The following is a 16,188-nucleotide window of genomic DNA, read 5'->3' on the forward strand; positions in this document are numbered from 1 at the left end:
GGCTGCCAAGGCCAGCGCCGGGCCCTGTCTGCAGAACACCCCCACAACCAAGTCCGTACCTATAGGAACTGACGGTCCTTCGAGGTCCAGGCTGAGGCCACCTCCACCCTCTGCCAGCATCTCCCTCCCCTCGCCCAGGCCACCCCAGGAACTGCAGGGTGCCCCCCAGGCTTCACTGCGGGGGTCCAGGCCAGCACCAGCTGTAGGGCCTGGTGTGCACACAGAAGGCATCCAATAAATGCTTGAGACATTTAACGCTTCTTTGCTACACAAATATTTGAATGACGAAGCATCTTCACCATAAAGGAATCCGGATCCACAGGAGCACGTTCTCTCAGAACTGGATGGAAGGAGAGCCCTCCCTCCCATCAGCTCCTACACTGCCCTTGCCTGACCCAGCCCGTCAGAGCACTGGAAATCACACCAGTCCACGCAGCCAGATCTGATTGAGACATGAAATGCCACGATGGCTCTAGTGACTGGTTTGGGAACAGAAAACTAATCCGAGAGGAGAGCACAATTCCAAGAAAACAAAACGGGGCCCAGAGCCACCACGTCCTCACAGGCCAACCCGTACCACAGCAGCCAGTGTCCAAGAATGCCCAGGGGCACTAGCAGCTCTCCTGGCCGGACAGCTGCCACCAGCAGAGGCAGATGTATCCTCCAATCACAAGAGGTGGCCTTACGTGCCTGCCCCCCCCACCCAAGGAGGAAGAAAATAGCATCACCAATACTTGAAGCTGTGATGAACCATCTCCCCTGTTAGGCCGGCAGGATCAAGGGGGATTGGGAGGCACCAACAAAGTGGCGCGGACCCTCCATCTTGTCACCCTCGCCTCGGAACTTTCCCGCCACCAGCAGACCTCCCAAGGACACATCATCGGGGGAGACAGGACCTATGCAGGAAACCTGAACCGCACCTTACCCAAACCCCATATAAGGCCATGAGCAGTTCTCGCCCCATACCATATGCCCTAATACCTATCACCCCGTACAGACACAACCCCTTACCTCTCCCCTTAAAAAGTTCACATGTACTCCCCTGGGCACCACTTCCCCGGCCCCGGGACATCTCCAGCTTCACTCCCTTGTGGGGCCATGGAACCTTGCCCAAGAGTGCTTTCATTAAAAGCCTGCCTCCACCCACCTTTGCCTGGCCAACCCATCTTTGCCTAGCCAACCCACCTTTGCCTGGCCGACCCACCTTTGCCTGGCCTATTTTGTTTCACTACCAACCATATCAAACTTGACATTTGGTGCTGAAACCCGGGAGATCGAGGCCCCACGCTGGTGGGAAGCCTCTCTCCTCTCATCACCAGGACCTCAACTGAACCCAATGCCTTGAGAGGCCAGGTAAGTTCCCCCGATTCCGTGCCCCTGTCCAGGTAGTCCTGCCTGAAGCCGCGGTCGCACCAGGACAACTCCACTGAGCCACCGGGTGGCTCTCTATTGGTCCCTGGGAACAGGAGACGTCCTCATCCTCACAGTGACCTCTGTTTCTGTCCGTGACCCTGAGCTGCAAACGGGGACACCTGTTTTCAGTCTCTGGGTTACCCAGCGGGAATCGTGGGAACTGCCCAATCCAAATTTGACCCCAAAACTCCCTTGGGTTGTCTACTGGCCAACTTCGAAACTCTGGGGTTCTCACAGGATCTCAGAAAACGCTGTCTTATCCATTATTGTACAGTGGCCTGGCCTCAATACCACCGAGACAACCAGTCCCAATGGCCCCAAGGGGACTCTTCACTACCAGATCCTTGCGGACCTGAACTACCTCTGTCAACGCCAGGGTAAACGGTCTGAGGTCCCTTACATTCAGGCTTTTTGGAACCTCCGCTCTCGTCCCTCCCTCTGTTCCCAGTGTTCCACGGCTCAAGTCCTTCTGGCACAGGCACCACCCCCTTTTGTCCCAAAAACAAAAGCCTCTGATTCCTATCCTCCTTCCCCCCTCTCAGAACCTCCTGAGGGTCTCACTTGTCCCCCAGTCAGGGGAACCCCTAGCCCTCCTTCTCCCTACCCAAATCTCCTGCCCCCCTCCGTCTCCCTCTGCATCCCAAACACCCTTACCTATCCCTGACCACCTTCACCTCTTGCCTCTCGTCCGATCTCTACCCACACAAGGTCTCACAGGGTCTCTTCCTCCCCTGACCTACTCTGTCCCTTACGAGAGGTGGTGGGTGCAGAGGGCGTTATACGCGTTCATGTCCCATCTTCACTCCAAGATCTTTCCCAAATCGAGAAACGACTGGGCTCCTATTCACCCAGCCCAGACAACTGTGTCAAGGAATTTCAATATTTGGTCCAGGCATATGACCTGATTTGGCATGATTTGCATGTTGTCCAGACCGCCACCCTTACACAGCAGAGAGGGGCCGCATCCAGGCTGCTGCCCGAGAACACACTGGCCAGGTCCACTCAACGGATGCCGCTCTGCCGGTCGGTGCTTGGGCAGTTCCCGCCGTGGGTCCCGGACGGGACTATCAGGCTGGCCAGGAGGGCTGCCAGCACCGCCACGACCGCACGTCCACTGTCTCATCGCTGGCACGTGGGGGGCCTCCAACAAGGCCGTCAATTATGACAAACTCCGAGAAGTCGTTCAGAACCTGGATGAAAACCCTGCAGTTTTCTTTAATAGGCTCACTGAAGCTTTAACCCAGTACACCCGCCTGGACCCTGCCTCCCCAGCCTGGGCTACTCGACCCATTTTATCTCTCAGTCCTCCCCCAGTATCCGTAAAAAATTAAAGAAAGGCGGGGAGGGTCCTCAAATTCCCATTCCCAACCTGGTGAAAATGGCATTTACCATCTTTAACACCTGAGAGGAAGCGGCTGAATTTAAGAGGCAGGCCGGGCTCTAGCTGAAGGTACAACTTCAGACCCCAGCCTTGGTGGCAGCCCTGCGGTCGGCGGGCTCCGGGAGCCCACAGACAGGGGGAACCAACCACACCCGCCTGGGGCTTGCTTCAGATGCAGAACCGAGGGACGCTGGGCCCGTCAATGTCCCAATCCCAAGGAGCCAACGCAGCCATGCCCTCTATGTCGAATGAGGGGCCACTGGAAATCCGCCTGCCCCAGCCTCCGAGGATCCTCGGTGTCTCCACATGGAGGAAACCCAGCCTTCCAACTACTCGGATTGGACAATGACTGACGGGGCCCAGACTCGGAGCCCCCCCACCCCCGAGCCCAGACCCTGGTAGCGGGTAAGTCCATATCCTTCCTGTTGGACACAGGGGCGACCTACTCTGTTCGGCCTTCCTACTCAGAGGCCAGTTTCCCCTCTCCGGTAGCAGTGGAGGGAAGTGATGGCACCTCCTCTATTCCACGGACCACCCCGCTCCTCTCTCGCAGCCTGGATGGGTTCCCCTTTTCACACTCCTTCCTTATCATTCCTTCCCGCCCAGCTCCTCTCCTCGGCGGGGATATCCTACACAAACTCAAGGCCACCATCCGTCTTTCTCCCTCACCCACAGTCTCTGCTCACCTCATCTTACCCTTAATTTCCCCTGATCCTCCCCACCACCCCATCTCCCTTTACTTATCTCCCCAAGTCTGGGACACCTCTAAACTAATTGTGCCCACTCACCACCCCCCAGTAAAAATCCAGTTAAAAGATCAAACCTTCTTTCCTTCTCGACCCCAATTTCCAATTTCAGAAACTCACCGACAGGATCTTAAACCTATTAATTTGTCCCACTGCTTTATCTGTGCAGCCTTGGGCAAGGCCCCCCTTAGGGTGGCCGTTCTCCTCCCCAAACGATTTAACTGCATCAACCCCACACCCACACCTCCGGGACCTTCTCCCTCTCCCTGTAACATTCCCTTACTCACCGACCCCCTCAACCGCCAATTCCCTTTCTGCTATTCCACCCCTAACTCTTCCCCCTCTGCAACATCACCTTGTCAAGTGTTACCTCTCATCACGCCCCTATCGGTGGTTTCTTTTGGTGCAACGGCACCATTTCTAAATCTCTCAGTACCTCTGTCTCCCTCATCTGTCTGCCGGTCTCCCTGGCTCCACGATTAATGATCTATAGTCAGGCAGAAGTAGCCCTCCTCGCCAGCCCCCCAGAAAAGCAGAAACAAGTGGTCGGTCTTTCTCCCACTAGTTATCGGGGTCTCCCTGGCCTCCACCCTGGTGGCCACGGGATTGGGGACGGGGCCTTAATCTACTCTGTAGATTCCACCAGGGACCTGAAAGGCTTCAAGTGGCCATCGAGGCCTCCCTGCAACGCCAGGTAACCTCAGTGGCCCGGCCGGCCCTCCAGAACCCACGCGCCTCTGGCCTCCTCACCGCAGACAAGGGCGGAGCCTGCACGTTTCTCAGCGAAGGATGCTGTTACTACGTCAGTGAAACAGGTGCACTGGAGCCCAATCTCCACACCCTCGCCAAACTTCGTGAGTCTCTGGAGGCCCAATACCACGCCAGCAGCCCAACGACACCCTGATGGTGGCAGCCCCCACTGGCCACACGGCTCCTCCCCCTTCTAGGTCCACTCCTAATCATCGGCATACTATTAATGGTGGCCCCTTGCGCTCTTCAATTCATCCAAGAATGAGTTTGCAGAATGTCTCTAGTATCTGTCAACCAACTCCTCCTACACCCCTACTCCCGCTTGCTCACTTCCGAGGGACCCCACAACACCCCTTACTCAGCAGGAAGTAGCCAGATCTGAACGGACGCCCTATAACAACAAAAGGATCAGAATGTTGGGCCGGGGAGATCAAGGGGGATCGGGAGGCACCAACAAAGTGGCGCGGACCCTCCATCTTGTCACCCTCACCTCGAACTTTCCCGCCACCAGCAGATCGCCCAAGGACATGTCATTGGGGAAGACAGGACCTATGCAGGAAACCTGAACCGCCCCTTACCCAAACCCCATATAAGGCCATAAGCAGTTCTTGCCCCATACCGACTCCACCAGTAATATGCCCTAATACCTATCACCCCAGTACAGACACAACCCCTTACCCCACCCCCTTAAAAACTCACATGTACTCCCCTGGGCACCACTTCCCCGGCCGAGACTTGCCCAGCTTCACTCCCTTGTGGGGCTGTGGAACCTTGCCCGAGAGCGCTTCCAATAAAAGCCTGCCTCGACCCACCTTTGCCTGGCCTCTCTATTTCATTTCACTACCAGCCGGATCAAACCTAACATCCCCCACTTCCCTCCTGCAGCCTAATTTCTGAAAGACGCATGGCCAGATGCCCCTTCTAGATCCCCACTCTGACAGCACAATGCAGAGTCCCACCAACTGGCTGGCCTCAGCACCTGTAGACAGCCTCAAGGGAAAATGAGAGAAGTAGGTGCATCCGCACCTGGGAACGGGCTGCCCCACCTCAGGTGCCCACGGTGGCGCCGAGGGACCCATCCCCTTTGGGAGACCCTGTCCTCTGCCCTGTCGCTCCACACAGGGCACACCTAAGGCCCTGGGACAATCCCTGTCGCCCTGCTGAGGGCTTCCTGCCACGGATCAGGAGCCCATCCAGAAGACAGGGTTAAATGCTGTTTGTCTCTGGGCACAGGCCTTGGAGCCAGCAGCCTTATTCTGTTTTTGAGTTTAGCAGATGTTGACTCAAAGAAGGGTCCTTTCAAAACCGGAGCAAGGCATATGCGGGAACAAGTGGAGAGCTGCCACGCAGCATGTTTGAGAACTGGATCAAGGGGGGCTGGCCACCAGCAGCCTGGCCAAGCTCAGGGGCGCAGGCTGGGTGGGAAGGGAGACGGCAGGTGACAGGCACGCCAGCCAGGGCAGGGGGCCCCACCAGGGACAGGACGGCGCCTCCGCGGTGCCAGCAAACTCCAGACCCTCGGAGGACAGACCCCAGGACAGGCAAGGACACCCAGAAGGGGCCCCCGGGGAAGAGAGCTAACGCTGTCGGGAGCCCAGAAACACACACGGCTCTGCCCTGAACTGGCGTGCCTGGCCTCAAAGCTGGCTGGCTCGTCTAGGAGCCAAGGGCCTGGGGCAGACACGAGCTCGGCAGCGCTACCCTAACCGCGTGGAGAGAGAGGCGTGCGGGCAGGGCTGCCACAGTGCCCGGCATGCAAGCTCCCCGGCTGGCTGTGCAAGCCGCAGCAGCGACATCTGCAACCCTGATCTCACACCACTGCAGACAGGCTGCCCACGCGGCTCTAACCGGCTGCACTCTGACAGCTACGGGTACCCCGGTGACCCTCAGCACCCGGGCTGGAATTTCCACATTAACCCCGAGAAGAGGAAACAGCATTTCAGAATGGGGAAACAGAAAGACTGGGGACATTCAGAATGAAAGTCCCCCCAGCCCACGGCCCCATAAATGGGAAGAACTCAGGCTGCCCTGTTCCCTCTGGGCCTCCCGACCCCTCTGCCTCTGGTCCACAGAGGGAACATCGGGGTGAAGCTAAAAGAAGCTGCTCCTCTCCTCCTGAAGAACCCCTGCACTGTGCCAACCCGAGTTCCTGGGAACCAGGTCCCAGACCCCCAGGCCCAGGGAGCCAGGCAAGGGCGGAACCCAGGGGGCAGCAGTGGGAGCCAGTTCCCGGGGGACCAGCTCTGCAACCTAGACGGGAGCCCAACTTCCCCAGCTGTAAACCCCTGGCTGCTGGGAGGGCGATGGCATGCCGTGTGTCAGGAGCCGGCATGAGAGGAGCAGCTGCTATCCTGCAGGGTCACAAGGGCCACGCTACCTCGTCCAAGGGTGTAGCACAAAACCCTGCCCTGGGACCTTCATCCACAGTGGCGCTCGGCAATGTCCGTGCCCCCAGGGTCGGGCCCAGGGGCACCCCCACGCCCGCCTGTCTGCAGGATCCCATGTGCGAGGCCAGGCTGCACCCTAAAGGGCCTGCAGGCCAGACGCCATGTTGCGTGTCTGAGGCATGAGGAAGCAGAGAAGCAGGGTTAAGACAGAGCTGCTGGAGAGGACAGGGAGGGGCAGGTGTGTCCGTGCCCAGGGTCACAGTGCCGCTGTCCTCCACGCTACATGCGAGCAGAGCTCCTCCACGCTAAAGGCTGGGGAGCAGAAAAGCAGATGTGGGCTCTCACGGCATATTCCCACCCATGACCTCCGATCATGCCTTCAGCACTCGGGAAACAGAATATTTCCTCCCGCTCTCATTTTCAAAAAAGAATTTGTTTTAATCACAATCGTCAGGCATTTATTTTTTTTAATCACTTCTACCCTCACTTAAAATTAACCCAAGGATCTAGACTTACGACATTAGACACATACGGAAGAGAGGAAAAACATGATTAGCATTAAGTTTATTTTTCAAAATGTTCCCAAACTAAAAGGCATTTAATAACATGAAACAGAACGACCAAGGAACAAACAAGCAAAAGCAACAATGTACAGAGCAAAACCCACCCACCGATGCTTCCAAGGGACCAACACAATAAGACCATCTCCACTCACGGATGGAGACCACAGGACACAAAGTCACCACCAGACCAGACTCCCGGGCTCCTTGCACGAAAAAAGAGTAAACAGGCACTCAGTCCAAACAGCCACTTCAAAAACACCAGCAAGGAAACAAACAGGTTTCTAAAGACACAACAGGGAGCCAGTCAGGGCAGCAGCTCAGAGCTTCTGAGAAAAGAGGCAGGGCCTCCCCTGGTTCTTGGACCCAACAGGGCACAAGATGCAGAGATGCAGGAAGAGTCCTCCTGGCTTTGTTCCTGTCCTTCGGGATTCAATGCACTTTGCAGAGGTTGCTGGTGAGGGGCCAGCCCACCCAGGAAGATGGATGCAGGTACCCTGTCCACGTCCAAGGGCAGGACTCTGCAGGGGCAGGTGTGGAGGGCCACCCACGACCCTTTTCCCAGCCAACATCCTTCCAGCACATTTCTCCGACCGGCCTTCCTCTTTCCCCTTAGGGTTTTTTTCTGTAGCTGCTGTAACAAACTGCCACAAACAGTGGCTCAAAACATACACGTTCGTTAATCTTAAAGTCTGGAGGTCAAAAGTCCGAGGCGGATCTCACGGGGCTAAAGTCTAGGTGTTGGCCTATATTCATTTCTGGTTGCTCTGAGGAGAGACTACTTCCTGCTCATTTGAGTTGTTGGCAGAATTCAGTTCCTCATGGTTGTAGGACTGAGGTTCCTACTGGCTGTCAGCAGAAGTCCACTCCAGCTTCTAGAGGCCACCACACCCTCCGGCTGGCGGCCCCTTCCTCCATTCTCAGAGCCCGCGACGGCAGACCAGAGATTGTCTCCAGTGGACTCTGACCACTCTTAAGTACTCACTTCATTCCAGTGGACCCACCAGGTCATCCAGGACAAGGCACCATCTCAGGGTCAGCGGATTTGCATCCTTCATTCCATCGGCGCCCCTCACTCTCCTGTGCCATGACACCTGCTCCCAGGTTCCAGGGGTAAGGACGTGGACATCTTTGAGGGTCATTATTCTGCCAACCACACCCCATCCTCTGGCCAGGACCCTGGTGATCACCTCAACCCCCGACAGCAAGCCCATCCATGAATGTTGCCTGCCCTGCCTGCAGCCCGAGGAGAGAACCTGTGCTCACGCACTCTCTCGTCCTCACCCTCTCCTCAAGGAGGATGAACAGGACTGCAGCACACCCTTCGGTGCTTTCTCACAGTTCTTCCATGGACTTCCAATCCCTGCATGCTTCCCACCCCTCCTCCCACACGGCTCCCCTCCTGGTATCCTCCTCAGGATGGGTGTCCCTGCACCACGCCTCCCCTACCAGGCACACTCTGCTGCCCACCCCACATCCCCGCATCCCCGCATCTCTGCATCTCAGAGGACTGGCTCCCCCTCCATCTCCATGACCTCTTCTAGAAGGGCACGGCCTTCCAGTGATGCAGGGTCCTGTGCTTCTGCCAACAGCCCTGGATGGTGGCCCTTGACACAGACAGTATCTCCCTCACCCCAGTGGCCTGAAAGCCACATCTCCTGGGTCAGCACGCAGCACAGCACCTGGCACATGAAGTACGAAGTACGTTCTGAACGAATAAACTGTCCCAACAATCCCTCCCCACAGCTGATGAGTGATGGCAGCCTGTTAAGATGACCACGGAACTGACATCTCACTGGCTCAGAGACTCCTCGGGCTGTGACAGCTGGAAGCTGAAAGCTGTCAGTCACAACCCCGTGAGCTATCTTCTGCTCCAGCTCTACCCCGAGCACCCACAGCCTCGCCATCTTCAATCTGGGCCCTTCTTGCCGCCATCCCACTCATGGTGTCACCCTTCCCAGGCCCCAGTCACCTGCATACCCTCCTGTTGGCAGAGTCATGCTACAAGAGCAAGCACTGGACCCACACTGAAAGGCTGCCTGTGCCTGCGTGCTAGACTTCATCTTGTCACCTACAGTTAAGTGTGGCAAGAGTGCCCCCACAACTGCAGAAAGCAGCTGCCCTCAGGAGCCAAGCGAGTCAATGGCCTGAGAAAGAACCGGCCCCAGAGAGTCAGACCGAACCTTTCATGATTCCCACCATCCATTCTCTTGACTCTTACCATCATCTCTCACCTGGATGTTCGCCACAGCCTAACTGCTCTCCCTGCTTCTGTCCCTGCACTCGCAGCCCCCAACCTACCATCCACCCAGAGCCCAAGGTGATCCTGCCACGCCAGGGGCGGCTCAAGCCACCCCTGTGCCAAGACCCTCCAAAGCGTTCCCCCGTCACAGTAAGAAACTGAACGCCCACATCTTTACACTGTGACCACGAGGCCAGCCTCCACCGCCTTCCAGACCTTGTGCCTGGGACTCTCCCCCTCCTCCCTCGGCCACTATCATCGAGGGTTCCTGCTCTGCCCAAGCACGCTGGCGTCCCTCCCGACCAGGGCCTTTGCGCTCACTGGCCCTCTGCCTGGACCACTGTCTTCCCAGCCACCCAAGGGGCCTGTTTGCTCACCCCCTGCAAATCTTGCTCAAATGTTACCTCCTCTGTGAGGGCTGCTCTGGCCACCTTATCACCAGGAAACCCTCTCCACTCCATGTGCCTCCAAACTGTCTACCCCAATTCTCTGCTTTATATTTTGATAACAGGATTCCAGTTGCCACCTTCTCACGGGTAACACTCTTAACTTAGCTGTGGTCTTTATTCTCTGCCCTTCCTGCTCCACTGTAAGCTCTGTGATAGCACTGGTTCCGACGTGTTTTGTTCACTGGTGTATCTCTAGCCCCTGGAACTGTGATTGGCACAGAGTGCTGGTTAAACGAATATCTACTGAGTGAATTAAGTTTTCAAATTCTCAAAGCTGGTCCAAGAGGCCTTCTCTCATGCTCATCAAAAAGAATCAGACTTGAAAAAAAAAATAAAAATAAAAATAAAAATAAAAAATAAAATAAAATAAAATAAAAAGAATCAGACTTGACTAAACAAATATGTGCCTGCAGGTCCCAGCCACTTAGGTCTAATCCAGCTTCACAGGTTATACTTGCAGAAACCGATGGCCCCAAGGGTGACACGACCTGGTGAAAGTCACACAGAGATTAATAGGAAAAAAAAGGCTGAAACACCACAGAACCAAGTCAGACGTCCTTCTAACATATCACACATCCTGCCTCACTCAGAAGAGGAATTTCTAAGAAAGCACTGGCCAAATAGACAACCCAAGGACCAGGGTGTGCGGAGGTCAGGGGGTCCACTGGCAAGACTGCCTCTCATGTAGGGTGAGACCCTGGCCAAATCACTTACTCCCTCTGGGCTAATCTGGAAGGTAGTCTAAATAAATCACCATTTATCAGCACTAGCAATGCAACGAGGAGGAAGACAGGCTCCCGACCCTCGCAGAGCTCACAGTCTGGAGGAGAAAACGAGCACGTAGCAGCAATGCTGAGTTTGATGCATAAAATGGTACTCTATCCAAACTGCAAGCAAGGCTTTACGAGTAGGTGAACTCTGAAAATCAAAAAATAAGCCAAGCAAAGGGGGGGGAAAGGGAGGCTAAGAACATTGTGGTCAGCTCTGAGAGCATGAAGCAGACAGAGACATCACGCAGCATGGACATCAAGGAACCTGCAAGCCCGTCGGCACCGCTGAGGGCAAAGTTCAAAGCAAGGGGGGATGGGAGATGTGGCTCAAGAATTGGGCAGTGCCTTACTGTGCTTCTCCACAGGGCATTTCAGGCGAAACAAGCAAGGCCTTCACCACAGCCGACCTCAGACAGCACATTGCTTTGTGACGCTAAAACACTAGCGAGATGCAGCACTGTAGGGACCAAGAATTGTGCCTGGCCAACAGAAAGTTTGGGAGATACCAATCAATGATGGCAAATACTCTCCCTGAGTACCAGCTATAACTGTCTTACTGATGGGCAATGACAGAATGATTATCAAAATTGTGAAAGACTGTGCTATATAAATAACCCCTTAGGGTAGCCCGGGGGTCTCAGCGGTTTAGAGCTGCCTTCAGCCCAGGGCGTGATCCTGGAGATCCAGGATCGAGTCCCACGTCTGGCTCCCTGCATGGAGCCTGCTTCTCCCTCTGCCTGTGTCTCTGCGTCTCTCTCTCTCTGTCTCTCATGAATAAATAAAGTTTAAAAAATAATAATAACCTCTTAACAGTTCAGTAGTCTGTGGTTAAATCCATCCTTCCTCCTCTGCATTTCCCTAAGCTAATGTCCACGCTCAAGGAGTCAGACAATCCTGGGAACCACTGAAAGGGCTGGCAGAGATGCAGGAATCCGGCCACGACCTCTGACAGCACAGTGCTCGCGCAGGTAAGGACTAAGCACGTGGCAGGTGATCACATATGACAGTGAGCTACTCACTGGCAAAAGGGCATACCTCCGCCAACTCCTGGTGCCCGAAACAGAAGCATCGCCAGAGCAAGGCCGTGGCAGGTGAGGGGCACAGGGGGCTGGGCAGGCCTTTCTAATGGGCCTGCCCTCACCTCTGTGCCCCGCCCTCTGCAATGACAGCCTCCGGCAGTTCTCCAAGACTCCACTCCAACTCCATAACTCCGACAAGGGAGCTGCTCTCAAAAATGCCTAAGACACGCGCAGCGTTGAAATCAGAGGGCCACAAAGGTCTGTCTTTGGTGACACAGAACCTCACAGAGGAAAGCTGAGGACCACAGTAGCGTCCCAGGGCTGTCGTTAACACAAGAGAAATTGATCCTCTCGCAGCTCTTCAGGCTCGGAAGTCCAAAATCACAGTGTTGGCAGGGCCTTCACAGGATCCCTCCTTCCTCTTCTAGCTTCTACTGATTGCCTGGAATCCTTGGCATTCCTGGGCTTGCACACACATGGCCACAACCTCTGTCTCCGTCTTCACCTACCATCTTCTCTGTGCCTGTGTCCAAATCTCCCTGTCCTTCTAAAGATACCAATCACTGGACTAAGGCTCATTCTATGAGCCTAGGTATGACTTTCCAGTATAACCTCATTCTAACTTGATTACATATGCAAAGATGCTATTTCCCAATAAGGTCACATCCACAGGTTACAAAATGAATCAGGTGCGGGGGTGGAAGGGGAGTGGGGGGGGGGACGCTACTGAACCCAATACAAGGACAAATTACCAACAGATACAGTCCTCAGTCCAAATGTTTATTCGCCATCGTAATTACATACCGCAGCTCCACTATTCTTACAGCTCAGCTGGTGCTTAAGAGTTGGGGTTTATTTAGACTGAGCAAGAACCAGGACCTAAAAACAACACACAAAAGCTCCACTGCCATGTGGTTAGTTTTCCCTGGAGTCTACGTTCTGGGGCATCTGCATCTGCAACCACTGGGACCCCCTATTCCCTACCATTCTGGAATCCTCACATCACCTTGGACCCTGACTTTGGTTGCGATGAAAGCTCTCTTATTCTTCAGTCACACACGATGCTGTGGAGTAAAACGGGACCTCTGGCTGCCTCTGGTGATCCTGTCCCAAGTCACCATGTCTGAGCGGTGAGGAACCACTCTGAAAATTAAACCTTTCTGGCCGAACACAGTGAATTCCAAAGTTTGCCATTCTTTCACTCAACTGACGGTGTTAATTATGCAGCACTTACAAATAAGCTGTGCTTGGATATGATTCCACGTGGAGTGGTTTTAATACCACAATTCCTAATTATCAGCATGTCAGACATCAGCTTCCAAACAGAATAGTCCGCGTTGTAAAATCTTGAAATCTGGGACACCTGGGTGGCTCAGGCTGTGACCCCGGGGTCCCAGGATTGAGTCCCGCGTCGGGCTCCCTGCATAGAGCCTGCTTCTCCCTCTGCCTGTGTCTCTGCCTCTGTGTGTGTGTCTCTCATGAATAAATAAATAAAATCTTTAAAAAAAGAAAGAAAGAAATCCTGACACTGGTTTCTCTCTAATCTGCTTCCACCAGCAGTTGATCTCCTAGGCACGGTCCACTACTGTCTTCACATTCCCGAGGCCCCGGCCAGGGCTCAGGGACACGCCAACCAGGACCCCGGAGCTGTCGTTGCAAGCACTTCATTTCTTGTTTAATTTGTTTTTTTCTTAGTTTGCCTCCCGCTGCTGCCTGGAGGAAGGAGCTGGTTTTGAGGCCAGAAAAGTGGGATACGAAGAGATTCACAGGGAGTCAGGAATCGGCTTGAACAAATTCTCAAAAAAGGCAAAAGTAGCCCTAGGTGGGCAGGACAGAGCAGGAGGCCAATTGACTGCCCCTCCCCCTCCTCCCCTCCCTCCCCTCCCCCTTCTCCCTCCTTCCCTCTCCCTCCCCTCCCCTCCCCCCTCCCCTCCCCCCCCCATGCTCCCTGCGGCCACGGTCACCTCGCAGACCCAGCGCTTGACACCCCCCCAGGTCCCCCCACGCCCCTCAGGTCGCCAGCGGCGCCCCCACAGCGCAGGTCGCCCTGCCCCAGGCCCCCAACTCCACCCCACTGCCCGGCGGGCCTACGCGCCCATTTGACCTCCGACCCCTGACCCCGACCCGGCCTCCCCGTCACACCCACCTGCCCGGGACTTTGCTGTTGCTGCGCTTCCAGAACTGCTTTCTGGCCCCGTCGCTGGCCATGGCCCCTCCTCATCCCTCAGACCCGCGGTCCCGACACCCCGAGAGCGAACGGTCGGCCTCGGCGGCCCCTTCCTGTACCCCGGCGGGGGCCCGTCCGCCGTCCCGGGACGCCGGAGCCTGGAGCCGAGAGGCTCTTCCGCCTCCCTCCGGAAGTTGTGCTGCCGCGCCCGGAAGTCCCGCCTGCGCCCAGGCGCTCGCCTGACGCACGGCGCGGGCGCTGACGGCATTAAGGCGCGACGACGGCGAGGAGGAAGTGAGGTGGCTGCGGCCTGCGGGGCGGGGACCCGTGTCAGGGCGGCTCACCGGGCCCCGAGGCCGGCTCTGTGCTCTGCTGCCCGGCCCGGCGGCGGGCGGGGGGACCCCGCGGGGGGGCGGGGGCGGCGGGGAGGACGGAATTAGCCTGTGCGGGGGACGTGGTGAAATAACGGGGTGTGTCGGGCTCAGAAAAATACGCCGCTGAACTTATCTTCACGTTTCTTCTTTTTTGTTTCCTTTTTTTTTTTTTTTTTTTTCCAGTTTAACGTAGCGCCCGGAACATGCGAGTTACGTGGGTGGCTTGCCCTCGGTGTCGGCCGCAGAGCCGGGGCCGGGACGTCGGGGCTGGCACCTCTGCGGGCGACAGGCCTGCGGTGCGCTGTGACCTTGGGAGCCCGAGACACGCCTGGGCCAGTTCTCACCTGCCGCCCACCTGCCGATGGCCTCGCTGCAGCCCTGGCCGCTCGAGGGGCTGCGTGTGCAGCCGCGCCCAGCACGGGCCGCCCCTCCCGGACCTGAGCTCGCGCCCTTTCCACAGCTGCTTGTGCTCCCCCTGAGCCTTGGCCTGTTTGGGTTGTATCTGACCCCGCACGCGGCTTGGGAGACGCTGCTGGCTCAGCCCTAGGTCTTCCGCCTCTGTAAATGTTTGTTGGAGGGAAGCCAACGGGGACTCTCCAGGGATCCCCTCGTGTCACCATAGAAACCCCAGGAATCTTCTCCGTGGATCCTCGGTGACCCGCAGGTGACACGGCCTCAGGAGGGTTTCAGGGCTCCTTTGCTGCACAGCCTGATGAACTGTCCCGGATCCTGTCCTTACATGAGCTCAGGGAACCTCCAGAGATGTGCTGATAAAGTTTCGGTGGATCCTTGGGGACTCCTTCCCTACACAGCCTCAGGCAGCCTCCTGGGATTGTCTCCTAGGGGAGCCCAGGGAGGCCCTAGGGGTCTCTTCCCCAGGTATAGCCCCGAGGCCTCAGACTGGTGCCTCACAGCATCCGGGATCCCCGGCAGACATCACCGGGGATCTTAGGGGTTCTCGGCAGCTCTTCAGGCTCATTGCAAGAATCAGTGAGATGGGGATCCCTGGGTGGCGCAGCGGTTTGGCGCCTGCCTTTGGCCCAGGGCGCGATCCTGGAGACCCGGGATCGAATCCCACGTCGGGCTCCTGGTGCATGGAGCCTGCTTCTCCCTCTGCCTGTGTCTCTGCCTCTCTCTCTCTCTCTCCGACTATCATAAATAAATAAAATTAAATTAAAAAAAAAAAAGAATCAGATGACAGCAGGATGAAGATGGAAGCACAGTTGACGGAGCGAAAATGGACAGTAGTACTGATTGGCTAGATGCGATTATAGCAGCTTAGATCAGTTGTCCCTAGAGCTTGAGGATGCTTCCCTGCCTCATCTCCTAGGGGAAGGAGCAAGATGACACCAAGATTGACGAAGGCTTCAGGACCCGCTGAGCGAAGGGTTGGTAGTGCCAATGACAGAAACAGGAGAGCAAGGGGTCAGCCTGCTGGTAGCCTATGTTTATGATGGGTTTAGGATGAATTGGGTTGAGGTCACAGCTTTAAGGCCTCACCCATGCATGAGGTTAGAGGACAGATTAGCCTCCAGATGAGGGAATGGGAGGACCAGCCAGGGCAAAGTCACAGGAATAATAGGGCAGCATCATGAGCAACATGATCAAAACACAAGGCCAAGATAATCTCCAGAAATGGGTTTTGGCCAAAGGGTGTGGTAGAGATACGGTGTGGAAGAAAGAGCATCTGGTAAAAGTCCAAGTGTATAAAATACGGTAGCTATAGAGTCTAGAAATGGGATCTCTGCAGGCATCAAACAGGACATGAATGAACAGAATGAATGAGTGGGGCCTTTTGCATTCATTTGTGCAACAAATAATTGTTTTAAAGATTGAGATAGGGATCCCTGGGTGGCGCAGTGGTTTGGCGCCTGCCTTTGGCCCAGGGCGCGATCCTGGAGACGCGGGATCGAATCCCACGTCAGGCTCC

General features: G+C 55.9%; 1 protein-coding gene and 1 long non-coding RNA gene across 4 annotated transcripts in view; one reads left to right on the plus strand and one right to left on the minus strand.

The window, feature by feature from the left end:
• Positions 1 to 14,086, minus strand: part of TBC1D22A (TBC1 domain family member 22A) — a 334,941-nt gene extending 320,855 nt beyond the window's left edge. For all 3 annotated transcript variants that reach the window (XM_072843502.1, XM_072843501.1, XM_072843500.1), the window contains exon 1: positions 13,864 to 14,086. In XM_072843502.1, coding sequence (XP_072699603.1) covers positions 13,864 to 13,925 — 62 coding nt within the window. In that variant the 5' untranslated portion in view covers positions 13,926 to 14,086. The remainder of the gene's footprint in view (positions 1 to 13,863) is intronic.
• A 42-nt stretch (positions 14,087 to 14,128) lies between these two features.
• Positions 14,129 to 15,445, plus strand: LOC140642641 (uncharacterized). Its single transcript, XR_012039061.1, has 2 exons — positions 14,129 to 14,183; positions 14,442 to 15,445. It is a non-coding gene; the product is annotated as an uncharacterized lncRNA (long non-coding RNA).
• The last annotated feature ends 743 nt before the right edge of the window (positions 15,446 to 16,188 follow it).

This window comes from Canis lupus, chromosome 11 (genome assembly GCF_048164855.1).
Source record: "Canis lupus baileyi chromosome 11, mCanLup2.hap1, whole genome shotgun sequence".
Classification (NCBI taxonomy): domain Eukaryota; kingdom Metazoa; phylum Chordata; class Mammalia; order Carnivora; family Canidae; genus Canis; species Canis lupus.